At 43.8% G+C, this 17834-nt stretch overlaps 1 protein-coding gene across 1 annotated transcript in view; it reads left to right on the top strand.

Annotated features, from left to right (window-relative positions):
- Positions 1-17834, top strand: part of NIBAN1 (niban apoptosis regulator 1) — a 158980-nt gene that overhangs the window by 131971 nt on the left and 9175 nt on the right. The window contains exons 7-12 of the mRNA XM_047076900.1: positions 3489-3593; positions 3897-4059; positions 9784-9971; positions 13067-13228; positions 14782-14892; positions 16777-16884. Of these exons, the coding sequence (XP_046932856.1) occupies positions 3489-3593; positions 3897-4059; positions 9784-9971; positions 13067-13228; positions 14782-14892; positions 16777-16884 (837 nt within the window). The remainder of the gene's footprint in view (positions 1-3488; positions 3594-3896; positions 4060-9783; positions 9972-13066; positions 13229-14781; positions 14893-16776; positions 16885-17834) is intronic.

Genomic DNA, 17834 nt, shown 5'->3' with positions numbered 1-17834 from the left:
GACCTCAAACGTGCCCCTTTAAATGGATTCTTTCACCCATGGCCTCTCAGCAACACAAAAGGCACAAGGCCGACAGCCTGGTCAGACTATCAGGCCAGTCTCAGGAAGGAGGGCAGTCTCTCTGGATCTCACACCTTCCCACATCTGGAAGGTAACACATGGTGTGGTTGATTTTGAACAACCTAATGGCATGTTTGATTTCTTATATGTGTGATGGAATTTTAAAATCTGTATATCCTAGGGGCGCCTGGGTGGTGCAGTCGGTTAAGCGTCCGACTTCAGCCAGGTCACGATCTCGCGGTCCGTGAGTTCGAGCCCCGCGTCAGGCTCTGGGCTGATGGCTCGGAGCCTGGAGCCTGTTTCCGATTCTGTGTCTCCCTCTCTCTCTGCCCCTCCCCCGTTCATGCTCTGTCTCTCTCTGTCCCAAAAATAAATAAACGTTGAAAAAAAAAATTTAAAAAAAAAATAAAAAAATAAAAATAAAATCTGTATATCCTAGAAGTTAAATTTACACACACACACACACACACACACACACCATTTTTTTTTTTAAGCAAAAGTGGTATTTTTAGGGCCCTTATGGTGAGACCCAGTGGATCCTGTTCTGAAGAGAGAGGTTGAGGAACCCCTTCATTAGCACAGTTTATTTATTAAAGTAGCTACTTTCCCTAGAACAGCCCCAGAACTTTGGACCCTGCTCATGGAGAGCTGACCCAGGTAGGGAATCTCAGAGAAGGCCCTGGGAAGCTGAGAGGCAGCACAAGGATGGAGGGTGGGGCTGAAGGTTAGGGGAAGAGGGGGACTCGGTGTTGGGATGGACACAGTTGGGCCCCAGCACTCTGAGGCTCTGCCTTGCCCTATGACTTGTCAAGCCCCCCACCCCTGCAAACCACTCCTATTCTCCTCCTTCCCCCCCCAGACATATTTCCTTTTCAATTCCCTAAACTATAAAATAGAACTGAATGTCTTGGAATATTATATGGGAAAGACTAAAAGAAAACTATAAACCTACCCAAATAGATGATTTTTTCCCCCTTTGGCCTTTGTAACATTTTGATTTTTTCAAACCCCTCTCATGCTTATGTTTAGACTCAAACCAGTCTCTGCAGAAGGGTGAAGCAGGCAATTATTATGACCCTGAATGTAACACTTTCAACTAAGATAATATTTCCCATTGTTTTTAAGTTCTGGCTTTGGTCTCTTTATTTTCTTAGCTCCTTCTCCCTATGCTACATTTTCATCACTCTTGGGAAGATGTGTTCCAACTAAGGACTTACTCCATTGTGCAGGATGGGGGGGGGAGGGTCAATGGATTATTAACTACCTACTTGAATCTAATTGTTGGATCTCCTCAACTCCATGGAGCTTGCACACATCAAGTTCCTTGTAAATTCCTCAAAAATTCTAGTTCACCTCGTGACTGCTCCCAAAGAATGACTAAGAAAGAAAAACATCTCCACCGATGAATCACAAGAACTAGCAGAAATCCTGTCTCCATTATAATCTTTGTCATACCATGAAGTTCAATATTTCAGGTGACAGGAGACCCACTCCCTGCACTGACCTGAGCAGACTTCTCTCCTAGGAACCCACAGGCACAGGGGGACTGGACGGCTCATCCACCTCCCACCCTGGGAGTGTTCCTGTTCAGCTCAGCTAATGTGTTACACCCTGCTGTAACAGAGCCCTTGGTGGAAGGCAAAATCTAGTGAGCTCATAAGTATTTCCACTAGCACAAGGCTGACCAATGACCTCAGAAAAAATTGTCCATAATTCCCAAAGCCTAATTTGAATTTTTATGAGGAGGTCAATTATTTTGCATGAACATTATTTTAAATTCATAGAACAGATGTCAAATGATTCTCTACTTTTCTACCATTCTCAAAATTACTTTTTCCCTTGTAAATCTTTTTTATAGCCTGATATTGAAAACTAAGCTGTGAGCCCCAAAAGATTCATAGTGAAACTGAATCTGAACAAATCTGCTCCATGCAGGGGAAGGTGGGTAGTTAAAGAAGGTAGTTAAAGAAGGAGCATTGTAATACATTGACACAGAGAACACTGCTCAGATTCAAAAAAATTTTTTCATTGGGCCAAGCAACACTTTAGGAGTGACTTGGAAACAATTTTAGCATTCTGAAAACTTCAGATCCCCTTCCCCATATTCTGTTCATCCCACAAGCATCCAGTTGCCCCAACTGTGTGTTACCCCCATCTTTTTCTAAACTTTATAGAGGATGGAGGTGGGGTTCAGAGAACAGCAGGGACAAAGAACATGAGGACACACAGATTCCAAGGGAGCTTGAGGAGGATGATGGTCTCAGGGGACACAAGCCAGGACTCAAGCCACCAAAACAAAGCCTGACCCCTTTCACAATGTTGCTAAGGGTGCCCTTATCGATAGTGAAAGTTTTGCCTTTTATCCTAAATGCACTAGATTCTTTTGGTTTAAATCTGAGAAGTTTGAATCTGAGGAATTTGTCCTTCCCGATGAGGAGCCGTCAGCAGACATTACTGTTCCTTGCAGATGTTTAAGAACATTTATCCTCGAAGATTGTCTTAGTTGAGATTTCTGTAGCCTCAAAACCAGAGTTAAACTATCAGCCTAGCTGAGTTTATTTTTTTAATTTAATTTAATTTTTTTAATTTACATCCAAGTTAGTTAACATATAGTGCAACAATGATTTCAGGAGTAGATTCCTTAATGCCTCTTACCCATTTAGCCCATCCCCCCCCCCCCCCAGTAACCCTTTGCTCTCCATATTTAAGAGTCTCTCTTTTTTTTTTAATTTTTTAATGTTTACTTATTTTTGAGAGACAGAGAGACAGAGAGACAGAGCATGAGTGGGGGAGGAGCAGAAGGAGAGGGAGACACAGAATCGGAAGCAGGCTTCAGGCTCTGAGCTGTCAGCACAGAGCCTGACGCAGGGCTCGAACTCACGAACTGCGAGATCATGACCTGAGCCGAAGCCAGATGCTCAATTGACTGAGCCACCCAGGGGCCCCAATATTTAAGAGTCTCTTATGTTTTGTCCCCCTCCCTGTTTTTATATTATTTTTTTCTTTCCTTCCCTTGTGTTCATCTGTTCTGTGTCTTAAAATCTTCATATGAGTGAAGTCATGATATTTGTCTTTCTCTGACTAATTTCGCTTATTAATACCCTCTGGTTCCATACACATAGTTGCAAATGGCAAGATTTCATTCTTTTTGATTGCCGAGTAATACTCCATTGTATGTATATGTATATATATATATATATATATATATATATATATATATACCACATCTTCTTTATCCATTCATCCATCGATGGACACTTGGGCTCTTTCCATACTTTGGCTATTGTTGATAGTCTACCTGAGTTTATATAGCCCAGGACAATCTTATGTTGGATAGGGACGACCAATGATGACAACTTCGGTTGGCCTGATGCTCAGATTCAGCAATCACCAACTAACAGACTCCGCGGCTGTCTTCCTCTCCACAGATCCTAAGTAACCTGGTGATGGAGGAGCTCCTGCCAACCCTTCAGACAGACCTTTTGCCCAAAATGAAGGGGAAGAAGAATGACAGAAAGAGGGCCTGGCTTGGTGTAAGTGATCATTTTGCTATGTGACTGTGCTACTCGAATTCCCTTCTTTTGGGGGTGGGGCAGGGTTTTTTTTTTTTTTAATCATTTCTTTGCTGTGTAGAGAACTGCCTATCTTGAGTCTGCTCAGTCTCACTTACATGAGGACTGATCCAAACAGACTCAAACTTTGAAAGAACAATTAGAGTGCACATGCAGGTTTGTTTATGTTATGATAATCTGTGATTAACCCTCCCCCCCCCACTTGACTCCAGCAGTCGCTTGCACGTGACCGAGCCCAGATTTATGTGCTGTTCTCTGTTGCAGCTCCTTGAGGAGGCCTACAAACTGGTTCGGCATCAGGTTTCAGAAGGATTAAGTGCCTTGAAGGAGGAATGTAGAACTCTGACGAAGAACCTAGAAGGAACCATCCGTTCAGACATGGATCAGATCGTGAACTCAAAGAACTTCTTAATTGGAAAGATCAAAGGTCAGTGGAGATCATCCATGCTCCTGTGTGCTAAATAAGCTTTGTGTGTAGGGCTCCACCGTGTCGTCAGAATACATGATTTCAGAGGAAAACTAAATTGAGGGAATTGGGAAGAGGTGCTAACAGGTGTAATAGGAGTATGCTAGCGGTGCTAGTGAGGGCCTGGCCCTTCCCAAGGAAACTTCAGGGACACAAGGTGGAGGAAAGTTTGCTTCTTGCCTGGGTGGTGCCTGTATATTCTGATACTGCCCACACCTCCCTGCTGTAGCACTTCTTCTTTGTTTTTTTTAATTTGTTCATTTATTTTTGAGAGAGACAGAGACAGAGAGCACATGTGCGTGCGTGTGCAAGAGAGTGGGGGAGGGGCAGAGCGAGAGGAAGACAGAGGATCTGAAGCCGGCTCTGCGCTTTCTGAGAACAGAAAGCCCGATGTGGGGCTCAAACTCACAAATGTGGGATCATGACCTGAGCTAAAGCTGGACGTTTAACTGGACGCTTAACTGAGCCACCCAGGTGCCCCTGTAGCACTTCTTACACTGATTGTAATGGCTTCTACCTCTGCCCTTCTCTGCTGTAAGCTAAGAATAGGGCCATGTGATCCCTGGTTTACTCAGGCACACCCAGGGGCTAGTACCATGCCTGGGATATGCAGACTCTCAGCAAATACTTGAATGGATGAATAAATGGATTTTCCCTCAACAAGAAAAAACAGTTGACTTAGAGTTGATAAATCAAGATTCTAGTCACGAGTGCAACATTGGCCAGTCATGTGTCCTTGGGAAGGTCACTTGACTTCCATGTGCCTTAGTGTCCTCCTCTGTAATCAGGAGTGCCCACAAGAGTGGGGTCTGCAAACTGTGGCCCTTGGCCCAAATCGGGCCCACCATCTATTTTTGTAAATAACATTTCATCAGAACACAGCCGTGCCCATTCATGTATGTGTTGTCTATGGCTGCTTTCATACTACAAGGGCAGAGTTGAGTAGTTGGAACGGAGACTTTCTGGGCTGCAAAGTCTCTAATGTTCTCTACCTGGCCATTAAGAGAAAAATATTTGCCTGTGCCCTCACAAGAGGCCTGAAATGGCCTCTAAGGAATTCTACAGGGTAAAATGCTGAGGTTCTCCATTCCTACATCTCCAGAAGTGCGCCACACCCAATGTCATTTGACAGAAGCGTGCATGCAAATCTGTGATTATTTATCAGCAATTTTCTTATATTGTTAGTTTTCAGATTATTCATTCACTTGCCCATTTACTTACTCATTCATTAAAAACATACTAAGTGCTTTCTGAGCAAGGTGCTAGAGCTTTAGCAGTGAACAGGGGACCCAGCTCCTGCTTTCAAGACACTTAGAATCTAATAGGGACATTATCCTCTGAACTTCAGGCCCTGTTCCCACTGCAGCCCAGCTCACCTCAGCACCCTCCCAGCTGATTCTTCTGAGAGAATAGAATGGTGGAGGCATAACTACAGCAAAGATGTGCGTGTCTGTTCATGCGCTGCCTTCCCAGGCAGATATAAATTCACAGCGTTTTGTGTGTATTATTATCCACATCTCTCATTCCTCCCTTAGCACAACTGATCTAGAATAGACTGTGTGTCGAAGTACCGTATTCAACCTAAAACTGCCGGCACCCAACTCCTGAGTCCATATTCCTGGCAGCTGGGCTGAGCTGGACCTAACCATGGCGATTCTCATGACCCAAATTAAACCAACCTCTCCCTTTCACTCTTGCCTGGTCTCTGTGGCTCCAGTATAACCCACATAAGATGGAAAAACATTCTGTTCTAGACTAGTCTTTGTTTCCTAAAAGATACCTTGAAAGGACGTCACGATCAAGTCTTTTTAAAAATTTTTTTTTTTCAACGTTTATTTATTTTTGGGACAGAGAGAGACAGAGCATGAACGGGGGAGGGGCAGAGAGAGAGGGAGACACAGAATCGGAAACAGGCTCCAGGCTCTGAGCCATCAGCCCAGAGCCTGACGCGGGGCTCGAACTCACGGACCGCAAGATCGTGACCTGGCTGAAGTCGGACGCTTAACCGACTACGCCACCCAGGCGCCCCCCTAATGATTTTCTTAATAACATTTTGTTTTCTCTGGCTCTGTTTATTGCAAGAATACAGTATGTAATACAGATGACATAGAAAGTATGTGTTCGTTGACTGTGCATGTTATAGGTGAGACTTCCAGTCAGCAGTAGGCTCTTAGGAGTTGAGTTTTGGAGGAGTCAAAAGTTATACACAGATTTTCAACTATACAGGGGGGTCAGCACCCCTAAGCTTTGCATTGTTCAGGGGCTGACTGTATACCTCAGCCTATGTCAATAAAGGGCTTTGTATTTCGAGAAAACTTTGGGAGTATTAAGTCCTGTTCTTCCCATTTCCTCCCACATGATTCTTTAGAGTAAAACAACCAATCTTTCATTCTGCCCCACAATTATTTATTCACTCAATAAGCATGTATTCTGGGCACCTGGGTGGCTCAGTCGGTTAAGCATCCTACTTTGGCTCAGGTCATGATCTCATGGTTCATGGGTTCGAGCCCCGTGTCAGACTCTGTGCCAACAGCTCAGAGTCTGGAGCCTGCTTCCGATTCTTTGTCTCCTTCTCCCTCTGCTCCTCCCTTACTCACAGTCTCTCTCTCTCTCTCTCTCAAAAATAAATAAAGATTAAAAATTAAAAAAAATAAGCATGTATTCTGCTCCTACTGAATACAAAGGCTATGAGGATATAAAGAAGACAATGCGATTTTACAAAAGGAGGAGAGGAGGCATGTTACAGATACTGAAACAGCAGGAAAAAAGGTGGTAGATGCCACAAGAGCAGCAGGAACAGAGGGCACAGTGGTTCATAAACAGCAACCATTTCAACTTCAAAACCCATGTGGGCCTCTCATAACAACAGTGCTGTTTTAGTGTGGGTTGATTGGAAAAAAGGATGATGCCAACAGGTGTGATGAGGGCTAACAGTGAGTGAGGGTTTCCAGAGCTCCACACACGCTTCGAAGCATTTTGAACAGAGTAAACTCAGAAGTAATTACTCTTATGATCTCCACCTACCAGATGAGACAACTGAGCCAGAGATTAGGTAACTTGCCCCAGATAACAAAACAGAGTCAGGCTTCAAACCCCTCAAACTCTAGCACTTTTTGCCTTAATCTCTCCGCTCAGTGGCTTCTCCACAGCTGCCCTAACTTCTGGATGGTTTATGAATCATTGTGTCACCGGACAGTATTCATTACAACAGCGCCTCTACGTCCTTGAAAATCAGCAGAGCATATCCGTGTGGGATGTAAAATTTATTCCAATCCCTAAGGAAACACTGGCAGGCAGACCACAGTTCAGGAGCTGTGTGGTGGTTCCAGGGCTCTAGGCTGTCTGAGTGGGTGAAGTTTATACTGGGTCTGGAAGTGAGTGGGATGTTCACAAGCAGAGGTGGAGGAAAGAAGGTGAAAGGTACACTGAATAAAGGCGCAGGGAGGGGGCTAGAGCCCATGGCGGCGCAGGCATCAGTGGGAATCAGGCAGAGAGGAACAGGTTTCTCCACGGCCCCTCCCTGTGCCCATTTCCTCCCCACTCAGTGGGTGAAACCGGCCAGCTACCCCTAAATCTCTTCTGCATACTGCCTGTGTTCGTGATTATTCTGAAATTTCAATTAGATGCTTTTCAAACAGTTCTTCTCTCAAAGTTAGTTGATAAATCATTCACTTATTCTCCTGACACACAGTTTTGCATTTTGGTATCAAGCAAGTCATTTGTAGAAGTCATAGATTGTTTCATATTTAAATCAGATAATCAAAAGGCTTTTTTTTTTATCCTAGCAGTTCTAAGACTCGTTAATATTTTATATACCAAATATTTGTGAATCATTCATAATACTAATAGTACTGGTCGTCTCAGATTCTTAGAAGAGGCAGTCTGATCTCCCATTACTGTGAAATATTTCTGCAGATTGAAATAACGTGGCCGTTCATCTCACTGTAAGCAAGTTATTGCCAATAAAACATTAAGAAATACCCTCAAAGTGTAGTCCCAAATGTGCAAATTAGAGTGTGACCTTCATCAAGCCATCTGGCACCTCCAGGCCTCTGACTGTCCACCTATAAGATGGAAAGATTGGACACCCATATGCACTTACACTTCGCTACTTAGTTCTGAGATACTACATGACAAGGCTATGAGACTTACCAGCGCCACAAAGCTAGCCTTCCAGTTTACAGAACGAACTCAGGCCGTTTCCAGCTCAGGCTTCCTTCACGAGTTCACTGCTCTTAAACCTGGCTAATCTTGGCAGTCACCTTAGGACTTTAAAAAAATGCAGCTTTGGGGGGCACCTGGGTGGCTCAGTCGGTTGAGCATCCGACTTCAGCCAAGGTCATGATCTCGCGGTTCGCGGGTTCGGGCCCTGCATGGGGCTCTGTGCTGACAGCTCGGAGACTGGAGCCTGCTTTGGATTCTGTCTCCCTCTCTGTCTGCCTCTCCCGTGCTCACACACTGTCTCCCTTTCTCTCTCTCAAAAATGAAAATAAGCACAATGAATCACAGGAATCTACCCCCAAAACCAAGAGCACACTGTACTCACTGTATGTTAGCCAATTTGACAATAAATTATATTTAAAAAAAGAAAATAAACTTAAAAATTTTTTTAATTAAAAATAAATAAATGAGTAAATGGAGCTTTGCATGTCCCATTCAGACTTTCTAAGTGAGCATCTTTACTGAGTCTGGGAAGTGTGGTTACATTTATTTCATCCCTCTTTATAATTTTTTGCACTCTCTATATTTTTGTCTCTGCACATGTTTTCCTTGATTATCAGGGGAAGAAAATAACCTTTTAACAAAAATTGGGGGATGAGAGGTAGGTGGCATTTGTTTTTAATGCAATTTGTTTCTGTTTGCCCAAGAAAAGACTGTACTTGATTTTTAAAAAGTCTCTTGAGGAGGGGGAGGGGAATTGAATTATATGAGCTGATTAACTCTTAGAGAAATTAATTAAAACTTAATAAATTGTTGGGGCGCCTGGGTGGCGCAGTCGGCTAAGCGTCCGACTTCAGCCAGGTCACGATCTCCCGGTCCGTGAGTTCGAGCCCCGCGTCAGGCTCTGGGCTGATGGCTCAGAGCCTGGAGCCTGTTTCCGATTCCGTGTCTCCCTCTCTCTCTGCCCCTCCCCCGTTCATGCTCTGTCTCTCTCTGTCCCAAAATAAATAAATAAACGTTGAAAAAAAAATTAAAAAAAAAAAAACTTAATAAATTGTTATATACAAGCATTGAATCATTATGTTGTACAACCGAAACTAGCATAGTGTTAGATGTCAGTTATACCTCAATTAAAAGAACTTAGTAAACTGTGTTTCTTAGAAGACAAGCTATGCACATATAATGATGATTGATAGTAAACAGGAGGGTCACCAGCGTTTTCTTTTTTTGTATTAGGCATTGCATGTTTACAGGCACCATGCAGAAAAATGCATTTCATCCCAGGGCAGGGGAAAGCTTGGGGAGAGGAGGGACTGTTTATTTCAATTCTGAAAGCATCTAATGGCTTTCCATTCTGGTGATGCTGGCACAGGACTCCCTGTGCTGGTCTGTCTTGCCCATTTGAGCTTGCTTTGGCTGTTAAATGGCTCTGTGGGCACTGCCCAGCCGTGGCCTGGCTCCAGTGACTCTGAACTCAACTTTGCCTATAACAAGTGATGGTTTTCTGGCTGTTTCCTATCTCAGCAATGGTGGCCGAGCCAGCAGAGAGAAGCTGTGCAGAGAGTGTTCAACCATTCTTGGCGTCCATCCTGGAGGAGCTCATGGGGCCAGTGAGCTCAGGATTCAGCGAAGTACGCTCACTCTTTGAAAAAGAAGTGGATGAACTTACCCAGAACTTTCAGACCACCAAAGACAACGCCCAGCTAAAAGAGGTAGATATGAAGCCAAGGAATTCAGTGTGAATGGTCTGCATGGGGCTGCCTTTTCCTTGGTGCTCTATCTGCATTCATGCTTTCTTTCCTTTCTTCCTTCTTTCCCTCTCCTTCCCTTCCTTCTCTCATTCATCTAGTTCTTCCATTCCTCCAGCCACCCCATCCATCAGTCCATTCACCTGATTTCCTTTATCAATGGTTTTCAAGTTGCAAGAATAATAATATGCTTGCACAAGTGAAGCAATATGCTCATATATATGAGCATAATTGATCACCTATACCCACCCCAACACCTACACCACCTCGACTCCTGACTCCCTGAATTAATTGATATAAATAGCTTAGAATGTGTTTTCACATAATTTTTTCTTGTTCATACAAATATAGAAGCATATACCGTCATTGATATAAAGTTTTTTTGTTGATTTGTTTCCAATAATAAGACTCATGATAAAAACAATGTTTCTCAAAGTGTGGTCCCTGGACCAGCAGCGTCATTATCACCTGGCTGTTAAAAACACAAATTCTCAGCCCCCCACCAACTCTGTACTGAATCAGAAACTTGGGCAGAGGGGAGGTAGGGCCCAGCAGTCTGGTTTACAAGGGCCCCCCAAGGATGTGATGCACCCTGAAGTTCAAGAATCACTGACAGACATAACGTGGCAACTTGGTTTTACTCTTGACACATCGCTACCAGTCAGTGGATAAAACCAGATACCTCTCTTTTTCCCCCCTTATATCTTTATGCATACATACACATGTAATTATACAGAAACAAGATAAATTTTATGAATATTTTGAATTTTCTTCTTCCAGCCTTTTTTAAACCTTGCCTTTACTCTCCCTCGTACCCTGGCACCACCCACCTCCCTACAAGTCACTAGTGTTAACATCTTAGCATATGCCATTCTGTCCTTTTCCCCATGTTTCTATAGCATATAAAACATATACATTTACAGGCTGTTTTTTCAGATTGTTCGTTAGAAAAATGAGATCGTATTACAGATCCTACTCTGTTTATCAGTGTTCTCATTCAAACATACCTCATGAAACTGTCTTCAGGTTAGCCGTTCTAGCTCTAAATCATTCTTTTAATGGCTACATAATATTTCACATATGAATGTACCATGATTTATTCAACTATCCAAATGTTGCTGGCATCATGGACAAAGCTGCAATAAATAACCTTGTTACATATATTATGCTCTGATGCTTTCATGCCTGTGGGATAGATTCCTAAAGCAGGATTGCTAGGTTGAAAGGTAGGTTTATTTCTCCTGTTAACAGATGTTGCCATTTGCATTTCAAAAAAAAAGGGATTTAAATTTTACGTTTCCACCAATTGGGTATGGCAGAGGACTTTCTTCCATATGCCCATCAGCAATAGGTATTACCACGTGTTTAAACTTTGGTGGGTCTGATAGAAGCCAAGCAGTAACCCATTTTTCCCTCTCCTGCCTGCTTAATTGTTATTTCTTAAAAATAAATACAGTACATATCATGTGAGGAGGGACAAGTTTGACCCCATGTGTGTGCTCATTCACTCCACTTCAGTGAGGCTCTCACGGCTCACTTCTCAACAAGAGTAACGTTTTCTTTTTAAATGCACACAAAAAAATGGGCCCTTTAACAATTCCTATTTAGAGGCACCTAGAAGTCTAGATTTGTCTCTTTTCTGTGGCTTGAAAATCAGAAAGCACATCCGATATTACTCACAGTTACTCAGTATTACTCCCCACTTCTCCCTGAGCATACATTTTCAATATCTTTCTTTTTTTTTTTTTTTAATTTTTTTTAACGTTTATTTATTTTTGAGACAGAGAGAGACAGAGCATGAACAGGGGAGGGGCAGAGAGAGAGGGAGACACAGAATCTGAAATGGGCTCCAGGCTCTGAGCTGTCAGCACAGAGCCTGACGCGGGGCTCGAACTCACGGACCGTGAGATCATGACCTGAGCCGAAGTCGGACGCTTAACCGACTGAGCCACCCAGGTGCCCCAATTTTCAATATCTTTCTATCTTCTCTTTCTCCACCCACCGTCCTGCTTATTCTAGAAATCCAGTATTCAATTTTAAAAATTAGTTTAAAATAAGCTTGGAAAATAGGATGCTTTATCTTGACAACAGTCGCGGTGTAAGAGCATGTTGGTAAAACCTGACGTCTCTAGCGGAGGCGGTCCGTCGCTGCCCTCATGCTGGAAGCCCTGTGGCCTCACTGACCAAGTCACTGCTCATGCAAGCCAGAAGGGGAGGGATCCCAGTTTCTAAACTGGATGCCTCTCCTAGGCCAGGCCTCTTGCTACCACCCACCTCCTTACCCACTGGCACCATAGAGAACCTACGGCTGAGGGAATCTCTGTGGGCACTGACAGAACCCCCGAGAACTGGGGAGATTCTGGCTTCATTCCCAGAGTCCAAGGTGCGAGGACATTCCGACCTTTCTGAGGTTTTGTAAGTTCATGGCACTCATTAAAGAAGGCCTGGGAGGCTTGTGGGCCCAGCAGCAATTCCAGGTGCCAGGGAGCCTGCCCGCCTAGTTCTCGAGTTCTGGAGGTGGGAGCCTGGAGTCCATCAAGAGCTAAGATTGGAGCCCCCCAAATGCTTCCCTGGGTCCTTCCATCCTCCAGCCGGGTTCTCTATTAGTCCCTGCCCTAGCAATAGAACTGCCCCAGGGAGGGGCGCCTGGGTGGCGCAGTCGGTTAAGCGTCCGACTTCAGCCAGGTCACGATCTCGCGGTCCGTGAGTTCGAGCCCCGCGTCGGGCTCTGGGCTGATGGCTCGGAGCCTGGAGCCTGTTTCCGATTCTGTGTCTCCCTCTCTCTCTGCCCCTCCCCCGTTCATGCTCTGTCTCTCTCTGTCCCAAAAATAAATAAACGTTGAAAAAAAAAATTAAAAAGAAAAAAAAAAAAGAACTGCCCCAGGGACCCCTGAAGGAGGGAAGCAAGACAATTGAAATGTCATTGATATAGCGACCTAAGAAGCGATTCACTCTAATAATATACATCTGATTGTTTAGACTTTATGTAATATGTAATATGCATGCAAAATTGCTCCTGAGTCTGAAGGTATTTAACTTTTCCCTTCACCAAAATGCAGCATCTAGACCGGCTTATGAATCTTCCACTGGATTCTGTGAAGATGGAACCTTGTTATATTAAAGTCAACCTGCTCCAGGAACGCCTGCAGGATCTCAAGAGCCGCTTCAGATTCCCCCACGTAGATCTGGTGGTCCAGAGGACCCAGAACTACATGCAAGAGGTGGGAGCAGCAGGGGCCTCCATGGGGGGTGGGGATGGAGACAGCAGAGAAACTGGGGCTGGCTGGTGAGATTGGTGTGCTAGTGTCGTCCTGGGCCATGAGGTCCATTTCTCCGCGATTTCTTCATCATGTGGCGTGAGGATGTACTTTGTCCTCCCTGCTGGCTTCATCTTTCTTCCATGTGGATGAGCATCAGAAAGAAAGAAAGAAAAAAAAAACATTTCAGGGAAATAAAGTAGCATTAACTGATAATTACTTGATTTGTCAAACCAGTGCTTTTAACCTTGACTGCACATTTGAATCATCTGGAGAGCTTTTGAGAAGTCCTGATGTCTAGACCCCACTCCCGGTGGTTTCCCCTACTCCTACGCCCACTGCTTCTAATATGCAGCCAGAATGGAGAACTACTGGATTAAATTAATTCCCTAACCTGGTTAAGAGTAAATCAATGAATCAATCAATCAGTCATGGCTTCCTATTTGGATTTCTTGGATCTACTTGATAGATCTACCTTTTTTCCCCCATAAGGAACTTTTTCTCCAGGAACAACTATAAATTCTTTTCATACCCTAGTGCTTTCTAAATGAAGAAAGGGTGTGATCACTGAAGCCATAAAAGACCAATTCTACTTCAGAGGTGTTCTGGGGGAACTCCCTAGGGGGCTGGACAGTGTGCCAGACCCCACTTCAGAGACAGATGCTTAGATAAGTCACTAAGAGTGTCTGAGAGTGCTATAACAAAGGTATGTGTTCATGCTTTGAGATCACAGGCTTGGGGAAGAAAGGAGCATTTTTGTCCTTAAAAGTTACAGGATGGATTAAGTGATACACCGTATTATCTCACCTCTGAGTTGTGAAGGATTAAAAATGGACCAGGAACAAAACTGGGCAACAGTTTAACAGAAGCCCCTTTGGTGATGCTGAACCCAGTGAAGCTGATACAGGCACACGTGCGGAGAATAAGAAATCTCAATCGCTTCCGTTTCCTGACCCTTGAGCACATCAGCCATTCTCCCCACCAAGCCCTGGCCCTGCCTCCCTTCCAGTCCGTCAGAGAAAGGCAGAGAAGTGAGGTGGTAGGCTGGAAGTGGAGAGAGGTGTGCTGGTGTGGTTTGCATCCACCGAAGAGTGGAAGTGCAGGATTAAAGCAGCCAAAAAATCACTGGAGAAGCTTCCCACCTCACTTTGTCAAGGCCTGGCTGCAGGTACAGAGACTGGAGAAAGGGGTTGACCACAGGGGAGGATGGTATTCTCAATCCCATGGCCTCCATAGGTTTTCTAGCTCAGAGAATAAGAAGAGAGGAGGGGAAAAAATACACGTATACATGCCGACACGCGAGTGTGAGTGTGTGCTTATTTCTTAGACTCTTACTGATCCCCCTGTGGCCAGGTGCCTATTTATTTCACAGCCCAGGTGGAGGGCGTGAGGATCTGTTCTTCTGGGTGGCCCCAGAGTAGTGCCTGAGGGGACTGTGATGGTCATCCCCTCCCTGCTCCAGGGCAGAGACCCTGGCCCCTGACCAGGTGTCGTTCTGTGTCGCTTTTGGTTTCTAGTTAATGGAGAATGCAGTATTCACTTTCGAGCAATTGCTTTCCCCACACCTCCAAGGAGAGGCATCCAGAACTGCGGTCGCCATTGAGAAGGTTAAGCTCCGAGTCTTAAAGGTAAAACCATGCTCTCATTTGTGGGAAGCATAAAACAAGAGCGTGACCCCTGCTTTTGTTAAGTGGAAAATACCAAGTTCTCTTTCACACTCCCTGTTTGTAATCCGGCCCCTTTGCCCCCTTGAGGTAGCAATGGCTCCCAGGCCTCCGGTCCCCCCCCCCCCCCCCCCCCGGCATAACTTTCATGCCTGTTCTGGCATCTAGTGGCAGCTTTAGGGACCGCAGGTCCTCAGTATCATTGTCCATCAGCTAGAAGTGACCTGTTCCCAGCTTACATTCATAGCAGTTGCACTTGATATTTATTGCCTGTCCACTGTAAGCAAAAAATTGTGGTAGGTATTACCTGTGATAGCCAATTCACAGCCTCCTTCAAAGAGCTTACGATATAGTAAAACCCATTTAAATTGGCCAACAGTTTTTAGAAAAATCGAAATCTCCTGGCAAAGGAAGTACTCAAAAAAAAAAAAAAAAAAGATGCCCACCATGTGAAATTGTTTTTATTGTGCTTACTGCTTAAGTATATATCAAAATGGTTTTTAATAATAACAGCTTACACTGGTATATTTTTAAAGCTTTTTTTGTTTTTAACCTATCCTGTTTTGTTCGATTCTCACATGGACTTGTGATATGATTAGAATATGTCTCCATTGTAAAGGTGAGGAAAGTGACCCACTAAGAGCTAGCGTGACTTACTTAAGCTCAACAGGCTAGTCAATGGTGAGCCTAGAGCTCAAACTATTCTTAAACTTAGCCCACTAGTTTCTTACTACCTATTCCCTTAAACAGTGCCTTGAAGCAGAAGATAAAAGTCCCACAGAGCCTAGAAGGTGGTCCCTGAATTTTAGACCCAATCTTAATACCTCACAGAAAGTAGGAAACTCTGGCAACCAAATCACTGAGCAATAAAATAAATAAATAAAGCAAATTTAAAAAGCAAATAAAAAAGCAATTTTTATTATGATAACACAAATAATAATGAGCTTTCAATTGGAAAGAAAAGATAGAATCAATGTCAATAACACCTCCAGTGTTAGGACACTTTATACCTTTCAGGACAGTCCATTCCTTCTCTGGACACCTTTAACCGCAAGAACATACTACCTGATGTGAAGCCAAAGTTCTCACCATTGGTGATTCTAGTTCTGTCCTCCCTGTCCATGTCCCTCAACATAGTAGCCTTTGGTTGTTTTCAAAGCTCAGAGAATAAGAAGAGAGGAGGGGAGCTATAATTTCACCCAAAGTTACTATTTCTGGTATGAATGCCTTCATGTCTTTAACCATTCTACTCACACGCCTGTGACTATGTTCCGGTTTGTCTGTGTTCCCCTTAAAGTATCATCTAAAACCAAACTGTGGTCCCTAGGCTTGACTATTCCATGCAGAACAATGAATGATCATCTTTCTTGGTCTAGATACTAAACTTCTTCGGTTAACATGCCACAGTGCTAAGGTTGCAATTATCCAGACTCTGTCTTCCCTTGTGGAAACCATTACAACCCACTAATCCTGCTTTTAGGATATAGAGTGAAAGAAGTAGATGACTGTGGCTCCTATGGAGCCACCCAGGACAGGGGTGATGACATACAAACTCACTCCCCAGTTCTGTCCCCAACTTCTTTATAATGCAGAAGTTATTGTTTTGGTCTTGCCTCAGTTTCCCTATCTGTAAGAGGGGAGGATAAGATGGGTCACTAATAGTCGTACCCTCCACCCAGGGTTGAGAGAATTGCATGATAAGATCTCTGAGACCTTAGAAACACCACAAGTATCCTCAGAAATTAGGGGAAAAACAGAGACAAGTGAGTGACTGAGTTTTTGTTTAAGCAAAAGTTAACAGATTGCAATGTTGCTATTTAGCATATGTTTCTATCTCTGTATTGACAGCAATATGATTATGACAGCAGCACCATCAGGAAGAGGATATTTCAAGAGGCACTGGTTCAAATCACACTTCCCACCGTGCAGAAGGCACTGGCATCCACATGCAAACCAGTAAGGAGATGAGTTACTCCAGAGAGCATACTTTTATTGCTATTAAGTTCAAGCAAGTCCTTTTGCTATGATGTGCTTACAAATAGTAGACTAGACCTGGGAGGGGTCAGCAAATTTTTCTATAAGTGGTCAGATAGTAAATATTTTAGGATTCATGGATCATAGTGTTTTGTTGCAACTACTCAGCTCTGCTAAGTGCAAAAGCAGACATAGGCAATACATTGACAATGGGTGCTTCTGTGTTCCAATAAAACTTTATTTGCAAAAACAAGCAGTCACCAGATTTGCTGACCCCTGACCTAGACAAAATCTCAAAGGTAATGATCTGACTCTGAGCCAAATTAAGGCTTGCCGTAGAACACCTGAGGACACCAGGCGTTCTTCATCATAGTATGACTCTTGGGAACCACATGTCCTCTGAAACTTGACCGCTAAATCCCGAAAAAGACCTTAAGAAACATGATTACAGAAGGGTATTTTTTTCTTTTAAATCCGGTAATGTTTGTTTGGTGAAATCAATGAAACTGAAACCACTTAAAGCTGCTACCAGTGACAGCCATGATTATGAAGGTGTGACTTAGTCTGCAGAGCAGAGTAATGAACAAGCTGCCTGTGGAGGCTGGTTCAACATCTGGGTGCAAGTTCTGGCTCCTCCATATATTGGCTCTGGGGCCTTGAGCAAGTCACTTTTCCTCTTCCTTGGCCTAGATTCCATCTTCTAGAAAATGGAGATGACATATTTTGTGGCATGTTTCTTAAGATTGAGGAGACTAGAATGATTTGATTAATGTTCGATGAGTGCTTACCATGTTAAACACTTTGTACGGATTATCTCAATAATTTTCATGACAACTCTAGGAGGAGGTGCTATTTATATCTTCATTGTACAAATGAGGAAATCTGAGGGATTAAGTCACAGGCCCAAAGTCACAGCTGGTAACCACCAGAGT

The sequence above is a fragment of the Lynx rufus genome, unplaced genomic scaffold (genome assembly GCF_022079265.1).
Source record: "Lynx rufus isolate CCGP_SWC_20201006 ecotype Redwood Valley unplaced genomic scaffold, mLynRuf1.p SCAF_15, whole genome shotgun sequence".
Taxonomy (NCBI): domain Eukaryota; kingdom Metazoa; phylum Chordata; class Mammalia; order Carnivora; family Felidae; genus Lynx; species Lynx rufus.
Note: the sequence above shows the minus strand (reverse complement) of the source record. Positions and strands in the feature narration are given on the sequence as shown.